The following is a 19,647-nucleotide window of genomic DNA, read 5'->3' on the forward strand; positions in this document are numbered from 1 at the left end:
TAAATATGTTTAATATTGACATTTTTGTTAAATGACAGAAAGTAAAACTTTTCTAACAAGCATTAACTGGGGCAAGTTACATGTTGCCAATTGCTTCTTTCACCCTTAACTCCACAGCTTGTTGAGCACTGACAGTTCAGTGATTTTCTTTCAGAAAGTACAGTCCCCAAAAGGGTGAGTGTGAAGGAGAGTGCTGGAGATCATTAACTGCACATTCTCTCATGATTTTTTAATCTACTCTACTTAAATTTCTAATGTAGACAACAAGAAATAAATTATAACAATTTATGAAGTCTCTGAAATGATAAAATGTCTTCTTTTCTGAATTATTACATTCTGCTCATCATATCCCAGTGCCAAATGACAGCTGATTTATGGGGAGAATGAATTACTTCTTCCTATGAAATAATTCAATCTACATCTTTCTTTTTCTTTCTCTATAAAAAACAGATACTTGTACTGCCCTACAAACAAAGTAGTACAAAACATGACATTGTTGAAGAATTCCAATATAAATGGGATTTGTGCTCCCCTGTAACATTCCAGATTTGGCAACACTCAAACAAATTACAGTGAAGTGGCCTTAATGATAAACTTCTTATTAAGTGATGGGATTTGTCTTCAGTTTCTTCTCCTTGGTTGTTTATGTTAGAAATCAGCTTTTACTTACAGATTTATAGAAATAAATCCTATGGAGAGTTCCCAGCATACTTAAGATTATCACAGGCATATCTGAAATGCACTTTGTTTTGCTGGGACCACAAGTATTCAAATGCAGTAGGAAGTTCCTGGGGCTGAAGGAAGCTCAGGCCACACAAAATTATCATGTAGAGTAACAGTGGCTGCAAAACCTGGTGAAATGATGAGCTGGCAGACAAAAGACTGGTGCATCACTGGCTGAATGCACCAGAGAGCCCCTGCCAGGCTCTGTGTGTGCACCAGCAGCTCTGTGGGACTGCAGACTGCAACCACTGATGCTGAGGATCCAGCACATGTGGCTGAGAGAATCTGACTAAGGATTAGCTCTGGTTTGATCCCACAGACTTACTGTGCACTAATTTATCAATGTATCTTTCTGTCGAGCTTCACATCATAATAAAATTCCAATTCATACAGGGTGGAAGTTCACAGCATGAATCAAAAAGCACAGTAAGAAGGAGCCTTCAGAAGTGGCCTGCAGGTCTGAACTCACTGCCTATCACAGACACATCCAAAGGCTGTTATTTCTTGTAGTACCTTAACAATCTCCTCGCCACTGACATGTCTCAGTCTTCCCAGAATATCCATCACTCGGTCTGGGTAAGCTTTCCATTTCAGCAGGGCAAGCAGATCCACTGCAGAGAGAGGGAGGAGAGCTAGAACCACACACAGAGGGAAGAATGGCAACCCCAGACCCGTCAGAGATTCCTCACATTGCACTTCACCTTTTGATGCAGTCCACCCTTCTTGGGAATTATACACACACACACACACACACACACACAAACATATATATATATGTAATAGAAGCCAAGAAGTACAATATGGACTGAGTCAATACTTCTAATGGAGAAAGGAATGGAGGAATGGTGAAGTGCTTTGAGAAGAGTAAAGGCTGCATTTTTCCCTGTGTGACTTGACACTGCACTGTGGATGGACAATCCACTCCTGTCTGCTGGTGCTTTAGGGATGTGGCTGTAAAAAAATCTTGTTTACTCAGCTCCTCTGTAAAAGCCAAGCAAAACAAACCCTGGATTATGCAGAAATGACAATAGTGAATTTTTTTCTCTCTTTCCAAATTCCTGCTGCTTTGGGCAGTTCTGAGGGCTCAGCAACTCACCATTCTGGGTCAGTTTGGTAGAAGAGAGCTGTGTGGAGACTGAGAAGGTCTCTTTGGTGCTGCGCTGGAAGATGAGGCTGGAGGGGATGTTGGGGCAGCCGTTGTAATCCTCCTTGCAGCAGGGCAGCCCCAGGTAGAGCGCGTGGTTGTTGAACGTGCTGTTCTCATCACACTGCAGGGACAGCACAAGGGACAGAGCTGCACCATGTCCATCTCATCCCACACACCCACAACCTGTCAGCAGTCCCCCAGCTGTGCCTGTGTTGAGATTTTTGTGGGTGCCTATCAACATTTCCACAGAAAAGCTGTGCTTGGGGGCCTGGACATGCCCAGAACAGACCCAGCTCTACAGAGTGGTGTCCAGCCACTGCCTCTTTAGAAATCACCAGATCTTCCAGATATAAACTTAGGCTGCTGCCTGAAAATTTTACTAAACAAATAAACCTAGGTGAATCAGCAGGAAGGAAAAACCCCAAAGCCCAAATCTCTTGCTGCAGGGCTGCCAAGCTGTGGCACTGCAGCATGAGGCATTTGAATCCAGCACAATGTCATCTTCCAAAGGCACAGAGCAATGCCTTAGGCTGGTAGAAGTGCTGAATGTTCATGAACACCAGCATGATCCAAGTCAAAATGGATGGGATTAATAGCAGATAAATCATCATCATTAGGATGGAAAAGGTGAGCTGCACCTAGAATAGAAGGCTCTATCCAAACCATGTGATTTTGAAAGTATAAAATTTTGAAACTACTATTAATCTGTTCCTCACACACTTCTAATAAGGGGGAGAAGGATAATGTAATGACCATTACTCATTTAAGTAATGAAGTAAAGATGAGCAGTGAGAAGTCTGCAGAGAACTGGTACCTTATAAACATAAAGCTCATGGATATCATCTGACAAGGTCGTGCCATCATCTCTCATCAATGGGGTGAATGCAAAACCAAAGAGCTTCTTTTCTCCCTTGTCTTTTGCTGCAGCAAGAGATAGAAAGAAGGAATTGTATTTGTGCATACCCTGTCTGTCAGTATATACAAGATTACTCATCAACTTCTCCACATGCCTAAAAGAAAACAAGCAGCTTACAGAACAAACAACTTTTCTAATTCTAATGTCTTTTTTTTAGTTCTATGTAGAGGACTGACAAGCTTCAAATCAAACGCAGCAAAATCTAAACTGTTTATCCTGCAAAGAGAACACTTTATAGAAAAACACAACAAAAGAACAGCAGGGACAAACATCTACAAAGTGCTTTGCCCTGCACTGATCGTTCACCATGTTTTTAGGGTGCCCTTTGATAAATTCAGCAAAAGGCTGCTTAGCACTGCTTCTTCACTGTATTTTAGGCTGGCCTCTCTTTCCTGCTTTCCACCAGTGACAGCCTCATCCAGATTTAAATGGTAGTGGAAGGAGCTGGGGCCTTTTGGCTTTGCCCTGGTATCTTGGGGTGACTTTATGATGCTTGTATCCCCAAACTGCCTCCTCTGTTGGTGTTGAATATTGAGCTGTGCAGCTTTGAGACAGTTCCAGGAGTGAAGGGGGAGAGAAAAAGTACAGAGTTTGTTATCAGACTGCACTTGCTGCCCTGTATCCTCCACACAGACTATGCTGTCTGCAGTGGACAGCAGGAGAGACTCTCCTTTGCTCTTGGTTAGTTTTTGGCCAGCTGAGGCAGAGAAGCTCCCTGGACTGAGTTGTCTTTTTGGTTTTTTTTTTCTTTTCTCTTGGAATTGTTCGAACCTGCTCTGGACTGAAAACCCAGAGGAGCACTGGGAGCTCACACCTGGGTCCACCTGGGCTGTGACATTTCCCAGCACTGGAGGGACTGAGAACAGCCTGGGTGAGCTGGGCTGTGACCCACAGAGGGACTGAGAACAGCCTGAGTGAGCCAGGCTGTGACCCACAGAGGGACTGAGAACAGCCTGGGTGAGCTGGGCTGTGACCCACAGAGGGACTGAGAACAGCCTGAGTGAGCTGGGCTGTGACCCACAGAGGGACTGAGAACAGCCTGGGTGAGCTGGGCTGTGACCCACAGAGGGGACTGAGAACAGCCTGAGTGAGCTGGGCTGTGACCCACAGAAGGGACTGAGAACAGCCTGGGTGAGCTGGGCTGTGACCCACAGAAGGGACTGAGAACAGCCTGGGTGAGCTGGGCTGTGACCCACAGAGGGACTGAGAACAGCCTGAGTGAGCTGGGCTGTGACCCACAGAGGGACTGAGAACAGCCTGGGTGAGCTGGGCTGTGACCCACAGAAGGGACTGAGAACAGCCTGGGTGAGCTGGGCTGTGACCCACAGAAGGGACTCTGCTGAATTTGTCATCTCCTCAGAGCAGCGAGAGGTTCTGTTGTTTAGTACTGTTCATTTCTGTGCTGGGGAGTGCTTTGCCTGTTAAATAAAGAGGATTTTCTCCACATCTCTCCGAGGCAGTGTGACCCCAGAGCACTGGGGGAGGGCCTGCTGGAATCAGTTTCCCAGAGGGGCAGTGTGAGTTTGCTGCCCGGGCACTCACTGGAGCAGTGGCGGAACTCGAAGCGCAGGTGGGAGCCGCGGAAGCGGTCGATGGGGATGGGCAGCTTGACGATCTCGCCCCAGCGCGGGCTGTTGTTGTGGTACAGCACAAAGGAGTGGTAGGCGCTCCTGCTCGGCTCCCCCGAGCCCAGGCTGATGCAGTCCTGCCGCCAAAGCAAACAACTCAGCATTAAACATCACATCACCACCTGTGAGTCATTTTATTACCCAGTGATAACCTTTAGATAATTCATGGCTTTCTGTAGACATTAAAGAGTCAGAAGCAGAAATTCAGACGCAATGAAATGTGAAATTTTTTAGGAGACCTTGAAACTTTGTTTTGGGTCGAAGGGTGAACTAAGAGACCTGTGATACTAGATGAATCCCAGTATAAGTTATTATTTAAGCTAAGTTTTCCATCAAACACTGAGTAGATACAATAAACACCTAGGTCCAAATATATAAAATTGAGTCCAAAAAATAGGACATAATAGGACCATCACTTGTAATATTAGCCTTATGTGAAAAGATCCTTTAACCAGATTTCTGCTTCGGTATCTCAGTTCAGAAGTGACAACTGACCTTTCCAAGCTCTTTATAAATGTTCATCTTTCAAAGCTACAACTATCCAGCCTCCCCAAGTATCCCAGAAATTTCTAATCAAGTTACTTCCTCAGTGGTAAGCAAAGAATTTCTGTGTAATATTCATCACCTAAAAACCATAATTGGATCTAAATTTCTGTCTTCAGATACAACAATCTCAGAGATCTTGCCCAATCTATGCTTTCACAGAATACAGATGAAGAAAAACATGAACTGATATAGTTCAGAAAATAAAAAAATCCTTAGAATACAAGTGAAGGAAAATAGGATAAACACTACAGTCCTGAAATAAGGACAGTAAAAGGCCCTTTGTGATGAAGACATGGAGCAGGAAGCATATTTTTTTTATATATGAGCACTAACCCATGCTCTGGACCCTGCACTTACAAAGAGATCCAGGAGATACAACGTCTCATAAAACCCAGCAGAAAAAAGACAGCTTGGAGATTCTTCACTTTTAGTATGTCCAAGGACAATGAATCCAGGAAGAAACAAGCTAAGCAGACCAAGAATAACACAGTAACGCCCCCCCCACCATGGAACAGTATGATGACAGGAGCTGCTACTGGTCATTTCCCTAAGGCATCTATAAATTCTACCCAAAAAAAATACCAGAAATGTTGATTTTAAAAATCTGTAACCATCTGACTGCCCAGTCAAGAACATCCATTAACCAGACCCAGTTAGTTCAACCTCTGGCAATAATCTTCTGGCTTTGAGGAAGTTAAGAATTTGTGAAGGAGCCCAAAAGGGAAGAAAAGATCTCTGGAATTCTGGGATTCAATGCAAGGACAGCTTGTGCGGACAGAGACTCACTGCAAAGGCTCTGATCCAAACTGGGTGACTGAAGGCTGAACTCACACAACTCAGTCCTCTCAAATAATCCTCAGCAACCACATGGGATGAACCACAACCCCAGATTTTTTAATACAGCAGCAAGAATTAAGTGTTGCAGATAACAACAGGTTAGTAGAGAGCAGTGCCAGTACTGCAATTCAGGACACTTTGGATCCCAGCTCTATTCTGTAGCAATGGTTGTAAAGAGTAAATGGTTGGGCTTCAACACAGCAATTCCAAAACATCATTCTGCATTAGGCTCTTAGGAGCAAACAAAACAGTATTTATATTTTCTCTACAAGGTACAGTAAAAATTCAAATTTTAATGTGAGCTTTTTTTGTCCGATCAAGAAGCCACCTGCTCTGGCTGACAAATGGCCAACCTTTGAAAGCAGCTTCATACTCTGAACTTCAAATAAATGAATAGCCTCTCCTTCTGGTTCTTAACTTAGTTCCCATGCAGTTATACTGCAATCTATAGTCTGAGGAGGGCAGACTGGTAAATCTTTAATTTTATATTGTGATCTGCAAAATACAAACACCAGACTAATATCCAGACACCTAGTGACCCTGAGACCCAAATATGGAGGGGAATTAGAGAGCAGAGGCAGGGAAGAGAAGCTAAACTAGAAAAACCATCAGGAAATTTCTACTGTTAAAGGTGTGCCTTGCAATTCATAGGCTATTCATGCTACTGGAGCGGAAAGCAGAAAGGAGTGAGAAATATGTCAAAGGATTTTTTTAAAATTTTTCAGGCTACATTGAAAGATATTAACAATGGAGTAAGATCATTCTGAGAAGAACACACTCTTTTTAATTTTGAACACCACTACATTCTGGAGGTAATTTCACTTCTTTCAGTAGGACTATTTCTGGATCAAGATGCACTCAGCAGCAATGAGGAGCTGAGAAAATTCTCATTAACACTGTGCATGGTTCTGCTAACGGCTTCACAAAAGCACAGTTCAGATTTGGATTGTGCTGCTGCCTGGGACAACTTTAAGGGTTTTACACAGAATCACTCAGAATGACTGGGTTGGAAGAGACCTCCAAGATCATCGAGTCTACCCCATGCCCCAACACCTCAACTAAAGCATGGCACCAAGTGCCACATTCAATCTTTTCTTAAACACATCCAGGAATTCCATCACCACCCCAGGCAGACATTTCCAGTAATTTTAGCACTGTTTCTGTAAAAAACTGTTTCCTAATATCCAAGCTGTATTTCCCTTGGTGCAGCTTGAGGCTGTGTCCTCTGGTTCTGTCAGTCCTACCTGGAGAAAGAGACCAACCCCACCTGCTACAGCCACCTTTCAGGGAGCTGTACAGAGTGATCAGGTCACCCCTGAGTCTCCTTTTCTCCAGGCTGAACAGCCCCAGCTCCCTCAGCTGTTCCTCACAGGGTTTGTGTTCCAGCCCCTCCCCAGCCTCGTTGCCTCCTCTGGACACACTCAGTGTCTCAATGTCCTCCCTGAACTGAGGGGACAGAACTGGACACAGCACTCAAGGTGTGACCTCACCAGTGCTGAGTGCAGGGAAGAATCACCTCCCTGCTCCTGCTGGCCACACCATTCCTGACACAGGCCAGGGGCCATTGGCCCTCTTGGCCACCAGGGCACACACTGGCTCATGTCCAGCCAGCTACTGAGCAGTAACCCCCAGCTCCCTTTCAGCCAGTAACATTGCAGGGGGTTATTGTGGCCAAAATGCAGGACTCGACACTTGGACTTGTTAAACCTCATCTTACTGGAGTCTGACCATCCACCCAACTATTCCAGATCTCTTTGCAGAGCCCTCCTGCCTTCCAACAGATGGACACACGCTCCCAGCTTAGTGTCATCTGCAAATTTACTAATGAAAGACTCAATACCCTCACCCATGTCATCAATAAAAGTATTGAACAGGACTGGCCCCAGCACAGCCCCCTGGGGGACAGCACTGGTGACTGATCCCAGGTGGATGCAGCTCCATTCACCAGCACTCTCTGGGCCCAGCACCCAGCCAGTTCTTAACCCAGCAGAGTGCTCCTGTCCAAGCCACGGACTGCAGCTTTTCCAGGGAATGCTGTGGGACACAGTGTGAAAGGTCAATGAACTCTCAGTGTTCTGCCCACATTCACAGGCACTGTGAAACAGCAGGAACCAAAGATCTCCCAAGACACAAACCAAATGTCTTTGCTGCTTTGACTGCAACCGTACAGAGGAGCAATACCATAAAAACTGGGACAGAGAGTTTCTTTTAAATATGTTGCCTAAGTTTTAAAACCCCACAAAGATCCTTTATATGTAGTCTCTCCTTTATGGCAAATCCTAGAATGGTTTGGGCTGGAAAGGACTTTAAAGCTCTTGTTCCACCCCCCTACCTTGGGCAGGGACACCTTTCACTGAGTTGCTCAGAGTTCCATTGAACCTGGCCTTGAGCACTTGCAGGGATGGGGCAGCCACAGCTTCTCAGGACAGTCTGTCCACTTGATTTTTTTCTAATTGGACTGACCATCCTTCACAGTGTTTGTGCAATTCCTGTCTCACTCTCCCATGTAAAACTCCAATATACTTTACAACAGTAATAACAGGCAAAGACAATGAAAAACCAACTTTATCTCAGTGAATGACTATTCCAACCAAAATTACCAAAGTTAGGAATGATAATGTCTAGAAATTATCTGGCTTTTGTATGTAATCATCAGGGACCATTATGTACATTAGCATTTGAAGATGCTGATATTGCAGTTTGAGATGCTGATATTCTCTTTGTACTCAGCAGACTGAAATCAACTGATGATTAAAATGTGGCCACTCAGTTTGAAAAGCTTAGGCAGAAAAGGAACTTGATCTTCCTGCAATAGCTCTGAGCACAAACGAGTTCCTTACAAGAAACACCCTTTCCTTTTAATGAAACCACAAGCAGTTATAGTAATGAAATTTCTTCTTTCAATTAAAACCAGAAGATTGTGGCAATGTATTCAGTACACACTTTTAGGTGTTCAGATTGTAGTAATGGCTACAAAGCCCATTTTATTGCTGTGCAGGTAAAAGAACAGGTAGGGGGAAGTTACTTCTGATAGCTGCTCATGCTGAAATCCTTCCTGTTTACTTCTCTACATTCACAACCTCCCACCCACCTCCTTCTCTTCAATAAAACTAAAAGAACAGAGGAGGTAAAACAACAAACATAAACAATCCCCATTCCCAGCTGGAATGGAGCCAACCTAGGGTGAAATTTTATTTTCTAGAACTACATTGAGTACTATAATCCAACAATTCAGATTTAGAAGTCTCCCTTGGAATCACATTTCATCGTGTTGTATGACACATGATTTAATTTTAGATATGCCATATACTCCTTAGTTCTGATTACAGTTACTCTACATTTTTTTACTTTAGCCACTGACACCACATTTGGAAATCACACAGGCTTTTCAGTTCATGAGTATTTTCTCCAAGTCTTCTATCTCCATATAAGGGCAGTGCACCTGAGGCTCTCAGGGAAAGCAGCACTTACTTTCAGGATTTCTCCATCAGCATAGAGCACGTACATGGTCACCTCGATGTTCTTCTGCACACTTTTGCCACCCCTCTCAAAGTCCCCCTTCTCCAGGGTCAGGTACAGGTCATTCCGGATGTCACCTGCAGGGACAGAGCAGAGCCACAGCCTTAAACTCCACAGGGACACGGGGCTGGCCCAGCTCCATTCTGCAAATCCTTCCCTGTGTTCTGCAAGACGATGGCTGATGCCCCAGTCATTGCAAGCAGCAAGTTAATTGTTAATAGGGATGAACAGTTTATATCAGTGCATAAAATCAGACCATTGTTAGTAATGCCTTTAATAATGTGAACTCGGATTCAATACTGGTTTTAATTATGTAAGTGGGGAAGGGGAAAAAAACCTCTTACTGCTTTAGTGTGCCTTGTTAGCTGAGCTGGAAGTGTCAGGCTGAGCCTGACAAAACGCCCTTAGCTTCAGACTTCCTATTTCCAATATATTTTACAAAAAATAAGTATTTTTGTGACGTCAGAATAACATTATGTTCAGTTAGCCTTTCAAGCATTTTCTTTATTTTCATAATTTCATTTTATCATAACAACAAAATAAAAACCTGATCACAATTCAGTTCAGACAGATTAGGAAGGAATTATAAATGTAATTTTTGCTAGTTTTCTGGCTGGCCTCTGCTATCCATATGCATGGCTATATGAAAGGAGACATATGGACACTTGCCAGCTTCTCACGGCGTCACTTTCAGGAGCTTTCAGACCAAATTACTATATTCAGAAATAGAAATGTTTGTGTCTCAGCATCTTGTTATCCTCAGTTTCACAGACTCTAGCTCACTTGGCTTGGTTTTATTTTAGAATTTGATTTGGGAAACTGTGGGAAACTAGTTGCTTTCAAAACTAATATGGTAAATTCTAAGGTCTACACCAAAAGGACATCAAGTAACACCTATTTTTCTATAAGATTTAGTTACTGTCACCATTTTATGATGCTTCACACTTAACATTTCTTTTTACCTACTTGCCAGAAAGGCAAACACACTAAAGGGCAATATATAAAAATTAATTTAAAAAAAAAACAACAACCTTTTCAAGGCAAATATTTTGTTAATCAGCCCCAAGACACTAAATAACAAAGTAATGGAACAAAGCAGAGCCTCTTTCAATGTCTGACTTCTTCCACTTGGAGAAGCTGATGCAGTTAAATCCCTGTATTAATCAGAAGCACAATGAAATAAGGCAGCATTTGCTTTCAGGCACTGAGGGACATCCTTTTGTGCCCCTCAAAGCAGCGCTTCAAATTCTTCCTGAAATCAAAAACCCCACAGAACTTGTTCCTTAATCTACTGTAGGGACAAACAATAGAAGCTTTCAGTCCTGCCTTTGCTTTCAATTTTATTTCTGGAGATAAGTACAATTCTTTCAGCATGGAAAGCCCAGCTCTGTGGCTGCCAGTCAGTGCTTCCCATTAGGACCTCTGTGTGAAAGGGAATCTGTGTGCAGAACTGCTCCTTTGCCCAGGAGTCCCTCTCCTGCAGGGGCAGAGGCTGAGCTGCCAGGGGGCAGCAACAGGGAAAAGGTGACACCAAGAGCTTGGTGAAAGACCTCAGATATTTGATCTGCTTTGGATTATCAAAGCACAGCATCAAATGCAACAATCCATGGGCCACAATAAAGAAAATTATCTTGGGGTTTACCAAGCTGAGGTACCTCTATCCTGATTATAGGGATAGCAAGGAAATACAAAATTCATCACAAAATATGGTTTAAGTTGGGCCTTTTGTTTTGAAAATCCTCCTGCTTAACAGACTCCATCCCTTTTTCTCAGTGGTTTGCATAATTAGGGAAAAAAGTTTCAATTTGTATGTTGTAAATCTTAATAGAAATTAATTGTACTCACTATAATTAGCATTTTGGAGCTTCCTACTTATGACCTCTTTTCTGGAAGGCAGTCTGGCTACACAAAGTCTAATGTCAGATAGCAAATAATATTCCAGCCTAAATTAAAGGCAGCATTTGGTTATATATAGCATCTTATCTTCTATTAAGCTTAACAGGAGGGATATTACTCCACTAATTAAAAAAAATGCCTTTGGGGTGGGGTGTAGAGGGATCTTAAAACCAGTAGATTTGCATAAAAAATAAGGAAGATGGGGAAAAGTATTACAGTGAAATATAACAGTGCATCTTCTCTTGTAAAAATAGTCTATTGGATCTTCAAAAAATAAACAAAGGTCATGCATACAGTAAAAATAGGAAGTAAATGTATGTATCAAAGACAAAAAAGCTTTTAACCATGAGGTAGGGTGATTATTTTGATGGAAATCACCTTCCTACAAGGAGCAATCTCTCTTTCCTAACATATCAGTTGACCTGAGCCTTACAAGCCTTTTGTTTCCCTCCATTTGCTTGTGCTTTTGAGGGATTTGAGCTCTGATACCCCAGTGGGCAGCACAAAACCCAGAGCAAATGCTTGAGCACAGAGCAGTTTAGTGCAATCACTGCTCTGAGAGTGCAGGGCCAGAGAGAAAGCTCAGCCCCATGTGGGGCTGGGCATGCAGGGGCAGGGGGCACAGGGCTGCACCTGGCACAGGGCATCTGCCAAAGGACACCTGGCAAAGGACACCTGGCACAGGACACCTGGCACAGGACATCTGGCACAGGGCTGCACCTGGTAAAGGACACTTGGTACAGGACACCTGGCACAGGCTGCACCTGGCACAGGACACCAGGTACAGGACATCTGGCACAGGACATCTGGTTCAGGACACCTGGCACAGACCTGGCACAGGGCTGCACCTGGCACAGGACACCTGGCACAGGACACCTGGTTCAGGACACCTGCCACAGAACACCTGGCACAGGGCTGCACCTGACACAGGACACCTGGCACAGGACACCAGGTACAGGCTGCACCACGGTGGCATCAGCAGGACCAGGAGCAGCCTGGGCAGCTCCATCCCCACTGACAGGGACGTGCCCAGGCAGGAACCTGGGCTTGGCTGGATTAATTCCATTGGAAAGAGACAAAGAGATAAATGATGATCTTGTTTAAGAAGTCAGACTGTTCATGCAAATGACTTGCACAAACAGCTCTGTGCTTGTGACAGCAGATCCTGCATTTTGGGGAAACCAGGCTGTACCTCAGCTTGGACCACAGAGGGTTCAGGCCTTCCCAAACAGCAGCACAGAGCAAAAATCTAGGTGAGCTGTGGCCTCCCATCATCAGAAGAGGAATAAAAGTGCTACAAGGCCAGTGGGCCATGGGTATTTATGGAGCAAAGCCTGCTGATGTCATTTGAAGCTGAGGTCTCTGTGCAGGATGGCTGTCAAGGAACTGAAAAGCTCATGAGTTTCCAGAATGGGATTTATTTCAAAGCCCATCTCTCTACAATTGATTTCCAGTTAAAAACAAAAGTAAACTTCTGTTTCAGCTTAGTTTAGGTTTGCTAATTTTAATATGCTTAATTTTTTTTGAGATAGGATTGAGGAGTAAAAACAAGACAGGCTTAAAATTTAAAAGGGTATAAAAAAGAAATGTGTGAATAACACAGAGAAAATAAGAAATTTGAAATAAGATTTTTAGATCACTTTTTCTTTTCTTCTCACCTTCTGTATTTCTTTACAACAACATAGATACAGAAACACTTCAGTCAGTCTTTTACTTAAATAATTATTTCAGTTTACTTCAGAGAGAGAAGTTTTTTTTTGTTTTAGCTATAGGGTTCTTTTTAAAGAGAGGAATAAAGTTCTCTTGTGTCTTTACTTTCACAACTTGCATCTGCCTGGGAAGATCTGCAAATTGTGGAACTTTTTTCATTTTTACAGTTATTTTAGATCTGTGTTGTGGATCATGTCAAACTTATGGGGTATTACTTTTGAGGGCAAGCTGTTTTAAGGCAAAAGTTCCCTTCATTTCTTTTTTCCATTAGATGTCTCTGTTCATCCTTTTACTTTCCAGAACAGAGACCTCTATTTTCTTGGGGCAAAGGCACATCTTCTTTTTAGCATAATCATGCACTTTTTATATACATGGTTACTGACATTAATCCCACATTAAATGCCTTGAAAGACAGAATTTTCCATGATAATATTTAAAAAACATTTACTGATGTGTTATGGGGCTCTTCATTTATCAACTCCCTTCACCTCTATTAAGGTATTTTTGTTTGTCTGTTTTAACCTATTTACTAAGGCCAATGTCCAACATACAGTTATTGAAATTATAAATCATAAATTATAGCTTGGGGAGGTTCACTTGTATTGAATGGAAATCCTTTCTCATATCACCTAGAACTATTTTAATAGTAATGGGGGCAAAAATGAGTGGTGGAAAAGGCCACATGAGCCAAGTATTGATTTTGCATTTGCAGTTTAAAGGAATGTACTGGAAGACTTCCAAATAGTTTTTTATCATTTTCAAGACTTAATAACCTGAAGCAGCCCAATGGCCACTCCTTGTCTAGTCTCCAGCAGAAGAAATGGGGAGTTTTGAGTTTTTTCTGATAGAGTGTGCAGGTTTTCCACTGGAAGACTGACCAGTTACTTGTACTGCAAATTAGTAACAATTTACAGGAACTGTCTACATTCAATAAAAAACTTTTTATTCAGGAATCCTAAAGATTTTGAACACTGAGGACAGGAATGGTGCCTGTTTTGTGCAGAAGAATACTCTATCAAAAAAGGGTACATAATTCACAGAAGTTTCTGCAGGAGATCACTCAATTCTAACTTCTTTTTCTGAGCTACCAGGTGAGTTTTTTGTAACTTTGTGGACAACTTGTGTAATATATCCCTGCAAGCTGGGGAAAAGTGGCAGCTCCCAGAAGTCTGAGTGTGCAGGTCTAGTTTCAACTAAGTAAAATAGCTGGAATTTTTTTTAAGGTGAAAGTTTAGTATTTTACAATTCAGGCAGCCAAGCGAAAAAAATCAGAATATTAGTGTTTAGTTCTACTTTTATCATATTGCTGAGCTGGTTCTATTCACTTAGGGCTCCACACTGTGATGTGATGCACTATCTGCTGGACTCTAACACCCCTGGGTTTGGCATCTCTTAAAAAACAGTGGCATTTCACAGAAGAGTGAATGGGCAAGAAAGACAAGCAGAGTATATTCCACAATGGCTTCTGAAGAAAACCCAAACCTGCACATCTATGTCCTGTCTATAAATGAACAACCAGAGCCAACCAGCATCACCCCACTGATCTAAGCCAAGCTCAAACTGAGCCCTTGGGCCAGCAGGGAAAAGCTTTGAAGCAAAGCATGAAGTGCAGAGGATTTCTGTCCATGTGCAGCGTTCTCAGTGCTCTGGCTGCATTTGCTCCAGCTCCTTGCAGGGAGCTGCTCTCACATTATCCTGGCCATTCCCTCTCTGGATGCTCTTCCCTGGAAGCTGCTGCTTTGGAGGGGGCCAGTGTCAGTGACCTCAAACAGCAAAATTGCCCCAGATCTGGAGCTGCAGCTGCCTCCAGGGCAAACACAGCTGCCTGTGCAGGGCAGGGACTGCAGCACTCCTGCCAGGCTGACAGGAGCAGCTTTGTGTCATCCAAACCAGAGGGACAAGGAAAAACTGGCCAAGGCTCAGTGGGAAGGGTGTCCAGCACCTCTGTCCTGCCTCCTGGCTTCCCCTCAGGACTTGCTCCCAGTCCCATCTCCCACTGTGTGATTTTCCCTGGCTTGAACGGTGCCATCCCCTCTGACAGCCCCGTGGAGCCCCTGAATTCCCACTGCTTTCCTGGCACAGTCCCACACTCTGGGGATCACATCCCATCCATTTCAGCAGCTCATTTCTCTGCCCCTTCACCAGCCAGGCAGCAGGTTTTTTTTAAGGCCTATATTCTTGAAATAGTTACAATGAGCAACTATTAACATAATTGTGAGCAATATTACAGCAGCAAGGGGAAACAAAGCTTCTATCTGCTGCCTCTATGGCAAATAAAATTAGCTTTTTTTTTCTCTAAAGGGAACATTATGCAAGTGTAACTCTGTGTGCTTCTCCAGCTTTCACCGAGCAGAACACAATTGTTTCAAAGAAAAGGGACAAGCAATACTTATTAGGTTATTTGCTACCCACTGTTTGACTTCTATGTATAGAAAAGAATTTATACAATGTCCTTTTTAAATGCGGTGATTTTCCTGGAATATTTGCCTTTCACTAGTAGGAAGTTGTTTTTTTAATGCTTCTTATCTCCTCCAACTTTCCATTTCCACAAGTTTATTTATGACAATAATACTTGTTATTCTCCCTGTAGACACTTTTTGGTGATAATTATTACATAATTATGTCTTTTGGTCTCGTTAGCACTGTTCCACGAACATTCTGGGAATGGCTGATGGATTTTGCCATGTCCTTTCCTCAATGTATTTTTGCCATGACTTTGTGCTCACTGACTGAACAGATGCTGAGATGTTTCTCACTGATTCTCCTGTCACAGTTACTAAATTTGCCTGAAACTGTGTGGTATGAAGAGAGACAAAGTCTCCACCTCCCTGTTACCAAAGTTTCCCTGTGATGTTATGATTTGTTGTCTTTATCAATCCCAACATTCCATGGAAGATGTGAAAATGAAAAAAAAAAAAAAGCAAGCAAAAAGCAGACATTACAGAGAAAAGCAGAAACTTACACCCAACAATCTTCATCTCTGCATCAGAAACAAAGGGGAGAGAATAAAGGGAAAGGAAGAGGAGAGAAGCCAGGAAATTAAGACAAGAAGAGAGAAAAAAGAGAAAGAAACATCACTCACGAGTCAGAGATGAAGCATGCACTTTTCATCAGAGGATCAAAGGAAAAGACAGAATACTTATCAGCACATGGGCAAGGGGAGGGATGTCCTTGGGGGACTGACAAACACCAAGCTTGTGCAACAGATTTCTGCTCAGCAAGTCCTGCACAAAGCCCAGCTGCAATCCCCAAGGAGCAGCACAGGCCTCACTGCTCTGCTCTGCTCTGGGAAAGGTAAAATTGGCAGCATCAGATGCATGGCCTTAAACCCAGGAACAATTTAGGAAAAGAAATAAAGAAAAAACAAACCATAAAAGAATAAAACCCCACGATAACTTCTTCAGGAGGCTGGTTTGACTGAATCCCCTTCTGATTTTGCTAAAAAAGATAACTGAAGTCTTTATGATGCTCTTGTCAGATGACAACACAGCAGGAAACAAAGAACATTTTAATGTTACAAAAGAAGGCAGGAAGGGTTGTTTGGTAGAATATCAAGCTTGTTCTGCATAACCATGCAAGATACAAACCCATAAAGACCAGTTTCACTTTGTTCTTAATTATGACCAGCTACCACTGATGGTGCTCCTATCTGAGGGACACAAAAAGAGGGCTTGATACAAGGAGCTGATGCTCCAGAAAAAAAAAGAGATAGGAAAACAGTATTGAGACACAGCTACAGAATTTTAGTAGTTAAAATGTGAAAGGATTTCCTGGTAAAAAAGAAAATGAAAATGTTCAAACCTATGACAAAAAAAAAAAAAAAAAAAAAAAAAAAAAAAAAGTTGAAATGCTAGAGTTATTTACTTTCTTAAAAATAGATTTCTTGGTTCAGCAGAATGATCACTGCTGTTTAAAAAAGTACCACGGGACACAGCCTTTATTAATTTATTCATACAAAACATTTTTAAACCACACTGTCCTGAAAAATCTGTATCCACTTGCAAAATACAGGTCATGAACTTTCTGTGCCGTTTTCTGGAAGAGGAAACCCTATGTTTAATGACAAACAGTTCTAAGCAAAGCAAGGAAGAGCTGGTTTGACAAAGACTATTAAAGCAGCAGACGTAGCTGAGAACTGCTAATGTGCATGACAGCTTTCAGTCTTTGGTTGGGGCTTTTTGGTAGTATTTTTTTGGTGGTTGTTTTTGGTTTTGTTTTGTTTTTTTTTTGGTCATGTGTGTCCCCAGTGAATCACTTTTCAAATTTAGACAGTACTCATAAAGCTGTAGAAACATAAGAACAAAGTCAATTGATAGACATTCCTTGTTCATGTAACTGCGCTAATTCACCTGAAAGGTGACACAACCAAAATGTTCCATCCTGGATGTCAAGCAAACTCCAGCTGGATCTCTTGTTTTAAAAGCAAACAACAAATAAATATCTGCTGTCACTTGACTATATCAAACATACTTTGATTTCCAAAAACACCCTGATTAGTAATTAGACAGAACACTGCTGCATCAGTGGAGTTCCACTGCATTTCAGTCTCCTCATTTTCCAGAGGTTTCATTATTCTGGAGAATACCCTAGATAGTGAAAGCCTTTGTTTGGAGCTCCATTCATGACTATCCCTCTCTTCACAGGCAATGTCCTCATTTATAACTGCAGTGAAAGTTCATTCCTCAACTGTTTGGCTTTTCTTACTTGGTGTTTACAGACATGTACAAACTGCCTTTCCTCACAAATAGAAGCATTATTCTTACAATGCTTAAAGCTTTGCAACTAAACTCAATATATGAATATCTCTTCTAACACACCTGGAACCAAGGAGAAGTCCTGTGCCTAGATCCTCTAGAGAGGCAGGAAGCATTTAATAGCAGAGTGGTGATTTTACCACCATTGTTTCTATCAATCAGCATTTTGAGCATATATATACATGTATGTGCATATGTATGTGTGTATATACATATATATATGTATGTATGTATGTATGTATACAATACCAAACAGGTTATCATCTTAAAAAGTCCAGTGTCTTCTCTAAAAAGACCTGTGGCTCTCACAAAGAGAATCTGGAAATTTGGATTAGCTGCAATGAAGAGAGAATTTTAAAAGCTTAGGGAAGGAGTACTTTCTGTATGAGCAGTTCTGACCTGTTTGCTCAAGCCCAAAGCCTTGCCCAGAGCAGCAAATACAGGGGACAAACTGTGCACTTTGCAGAGGGGCCAAGGCCCAGAAAACAAACAAACAAACAAAAAATTACTCAGGGGAACACTGAGGACTGTTAATTCAGCTTCAGTGGCCTGAAGCACCTGAGGCACAGCTTTATCCACAGAAATGGAGCATCAAGCAGCTCTTGCAGGAGAATCAATTCCCTTGCACAGGTGTGTAAATGTGACACATCCAGCTGTGATCTCAATTACAGCAAAGCACCTTGCAGCTGCTGTGTCTGTACATCAGCCTGCAATAATTAATTTTTTCCCTATTCCATTGCTTTGGATTATGCCTGGAACTGCTATAAGGCCACAGCATTTTTAATTGGCTTTATAGCCCACATCCTCTGCTGCTCTCTTACCACCATTTTCAAGCTCATTAGGAAATATACACATATTGTTCTAAATCCTTTGACTCTTTAGTTTCTGGAAATGCTTCCCTATTTTATTGTGGTTTCTGAAGAGCTACCACAATGAAGCTCCAACTACTTGTGGTACTGATGTCTCACTGCAGTCTTTTGAGTAATAAAATCTGATGCTTTTCCCATTATGCTTTCACCAAATCTCCCATGTCTGTAAAGTCACCCTTGGGTTTGCTCATCACAACAATGAAGTAATAGTTCAAATGCTACTCATCAGCAAACCCATTTGTTACCACACTGCAAAAGTCAAGCTAGTGTAACACCAGGTTTTATGTGATTGCATGACTGCCCACGTTCTGGGTTCTTCCCTAAATGAACTCTTGGCTGTGCTGGGGCTGCCAAGCCAAGACACATCTCCAGCTGCTGCTCCAGAGTTGAGGAGCAGAGGAAGCACAGCAGGGCTGCAGACAAGACATTGCACAGACCAGCTGCTCTGTGAGGCCAGAGGAAAATCCAACCAGGTCTTCATCTTCTCTGCTTCTCATTACAAAAAGATCACACAAACTCAAAAACATCTAAGCTGTAAAGTGGAAACTCATTTTTTCCAGGATTTTGACTGTTAGGAAGAAGAAATTTCATGCATTTAAAAAGAAACATCTTTATGCTGAGTGTACAAGAGGGATATTAACTGGCAGGGGTTCTGGGGAATATCAGAGCAATCTTTCCAGATTCCCTTCTATCCACATGATTTTAACACCTTCTATCACTGTAATGTCTTCTCCTGACAATGTTTTAGCATTTATCCCCCCAAATCTGGCATTTATTGATAAATAAGACAACTCTGTTACAAATCTCACACAAGTAAAGTGCCCATCCCAGTTGCACTTGATTGGAGAGTATGAGAAAAGAATGGCCAATATTGTCAGCTTTAGCTGCTCTGTTTACCTGGCATTATAACATCAGGAAATCCCAGTTTCCTGGTGACAGAAACGCCCCTGTTGAAGATCATGGGGTTTTCCCTTCGGATCTGCTCCATGTCACCACGAAGAAGCTGAAGAGATATTATAAGTCCTGGAAAAAATCCAAAGAGGTTCATTGTTTCTGATCTAAGAATTAGATTCTGTGTGTATAGAGCATGCAGGTAAATGAA

At 42.3% G+C, this 19,647-nt stretch overlaps 1 protein-coding gene across 12 annotated transcripts in view; it reads right to left on the reverse strand.

Moving 5' to 3' along the window:
• DOCK3 (dedicator of cytokinesis 3) overlaps window positions 1-19,647 on the reverse strand; it is a 188,122-nt gene that overhangs the window by 60,099 nt on the left and 108,376 nt on the right. For all 12 annotated transcript variants that reach the window (XM_079317228.1, XM_079317220.1, XM_079317224.1 and 9 more), the window contains 6 exons: window positions 19,443-19,568; window positions 9,269-9,393; window positions 4,329-4,491; window positions 2,685-2,791; window positions 1,820-1,991; window positions 1,237-1,334 (listed from right to left, as the gene is read on the reverse strand). In XM_079317228.1, coding sequence (XP_079173354.1) covers window positions 1,237-1,334; window positions 1,820-1,991; window positions 2,685-2,791; window positions 4,329-4,491; window positions 9,269-9,393; window positions 19,443-19,568 — 791 coding nt within the window. The remainder of the gene's footprint in view (window positions 1-1,236; window positions 1,335-1,819; window positions 1,992-2,684; window positions 2,792-4,328; window positions 4,492-9,268; window positions 9,394-19,442; window positions 19,569-19,647) is intronic.

This window comes from Erithacus rubecula, assembly GCF_903797595.1.
Source record: "Erithacus rubecula genome assembly, chromosome: 13".
NCBI classification, from domain to species: domain Eukaryota; kingdom Metazoa; phylum Chordata; class Aves; order Passeriformes; family Muscicapidae; genus Erithacus; species Erithacus rubecula.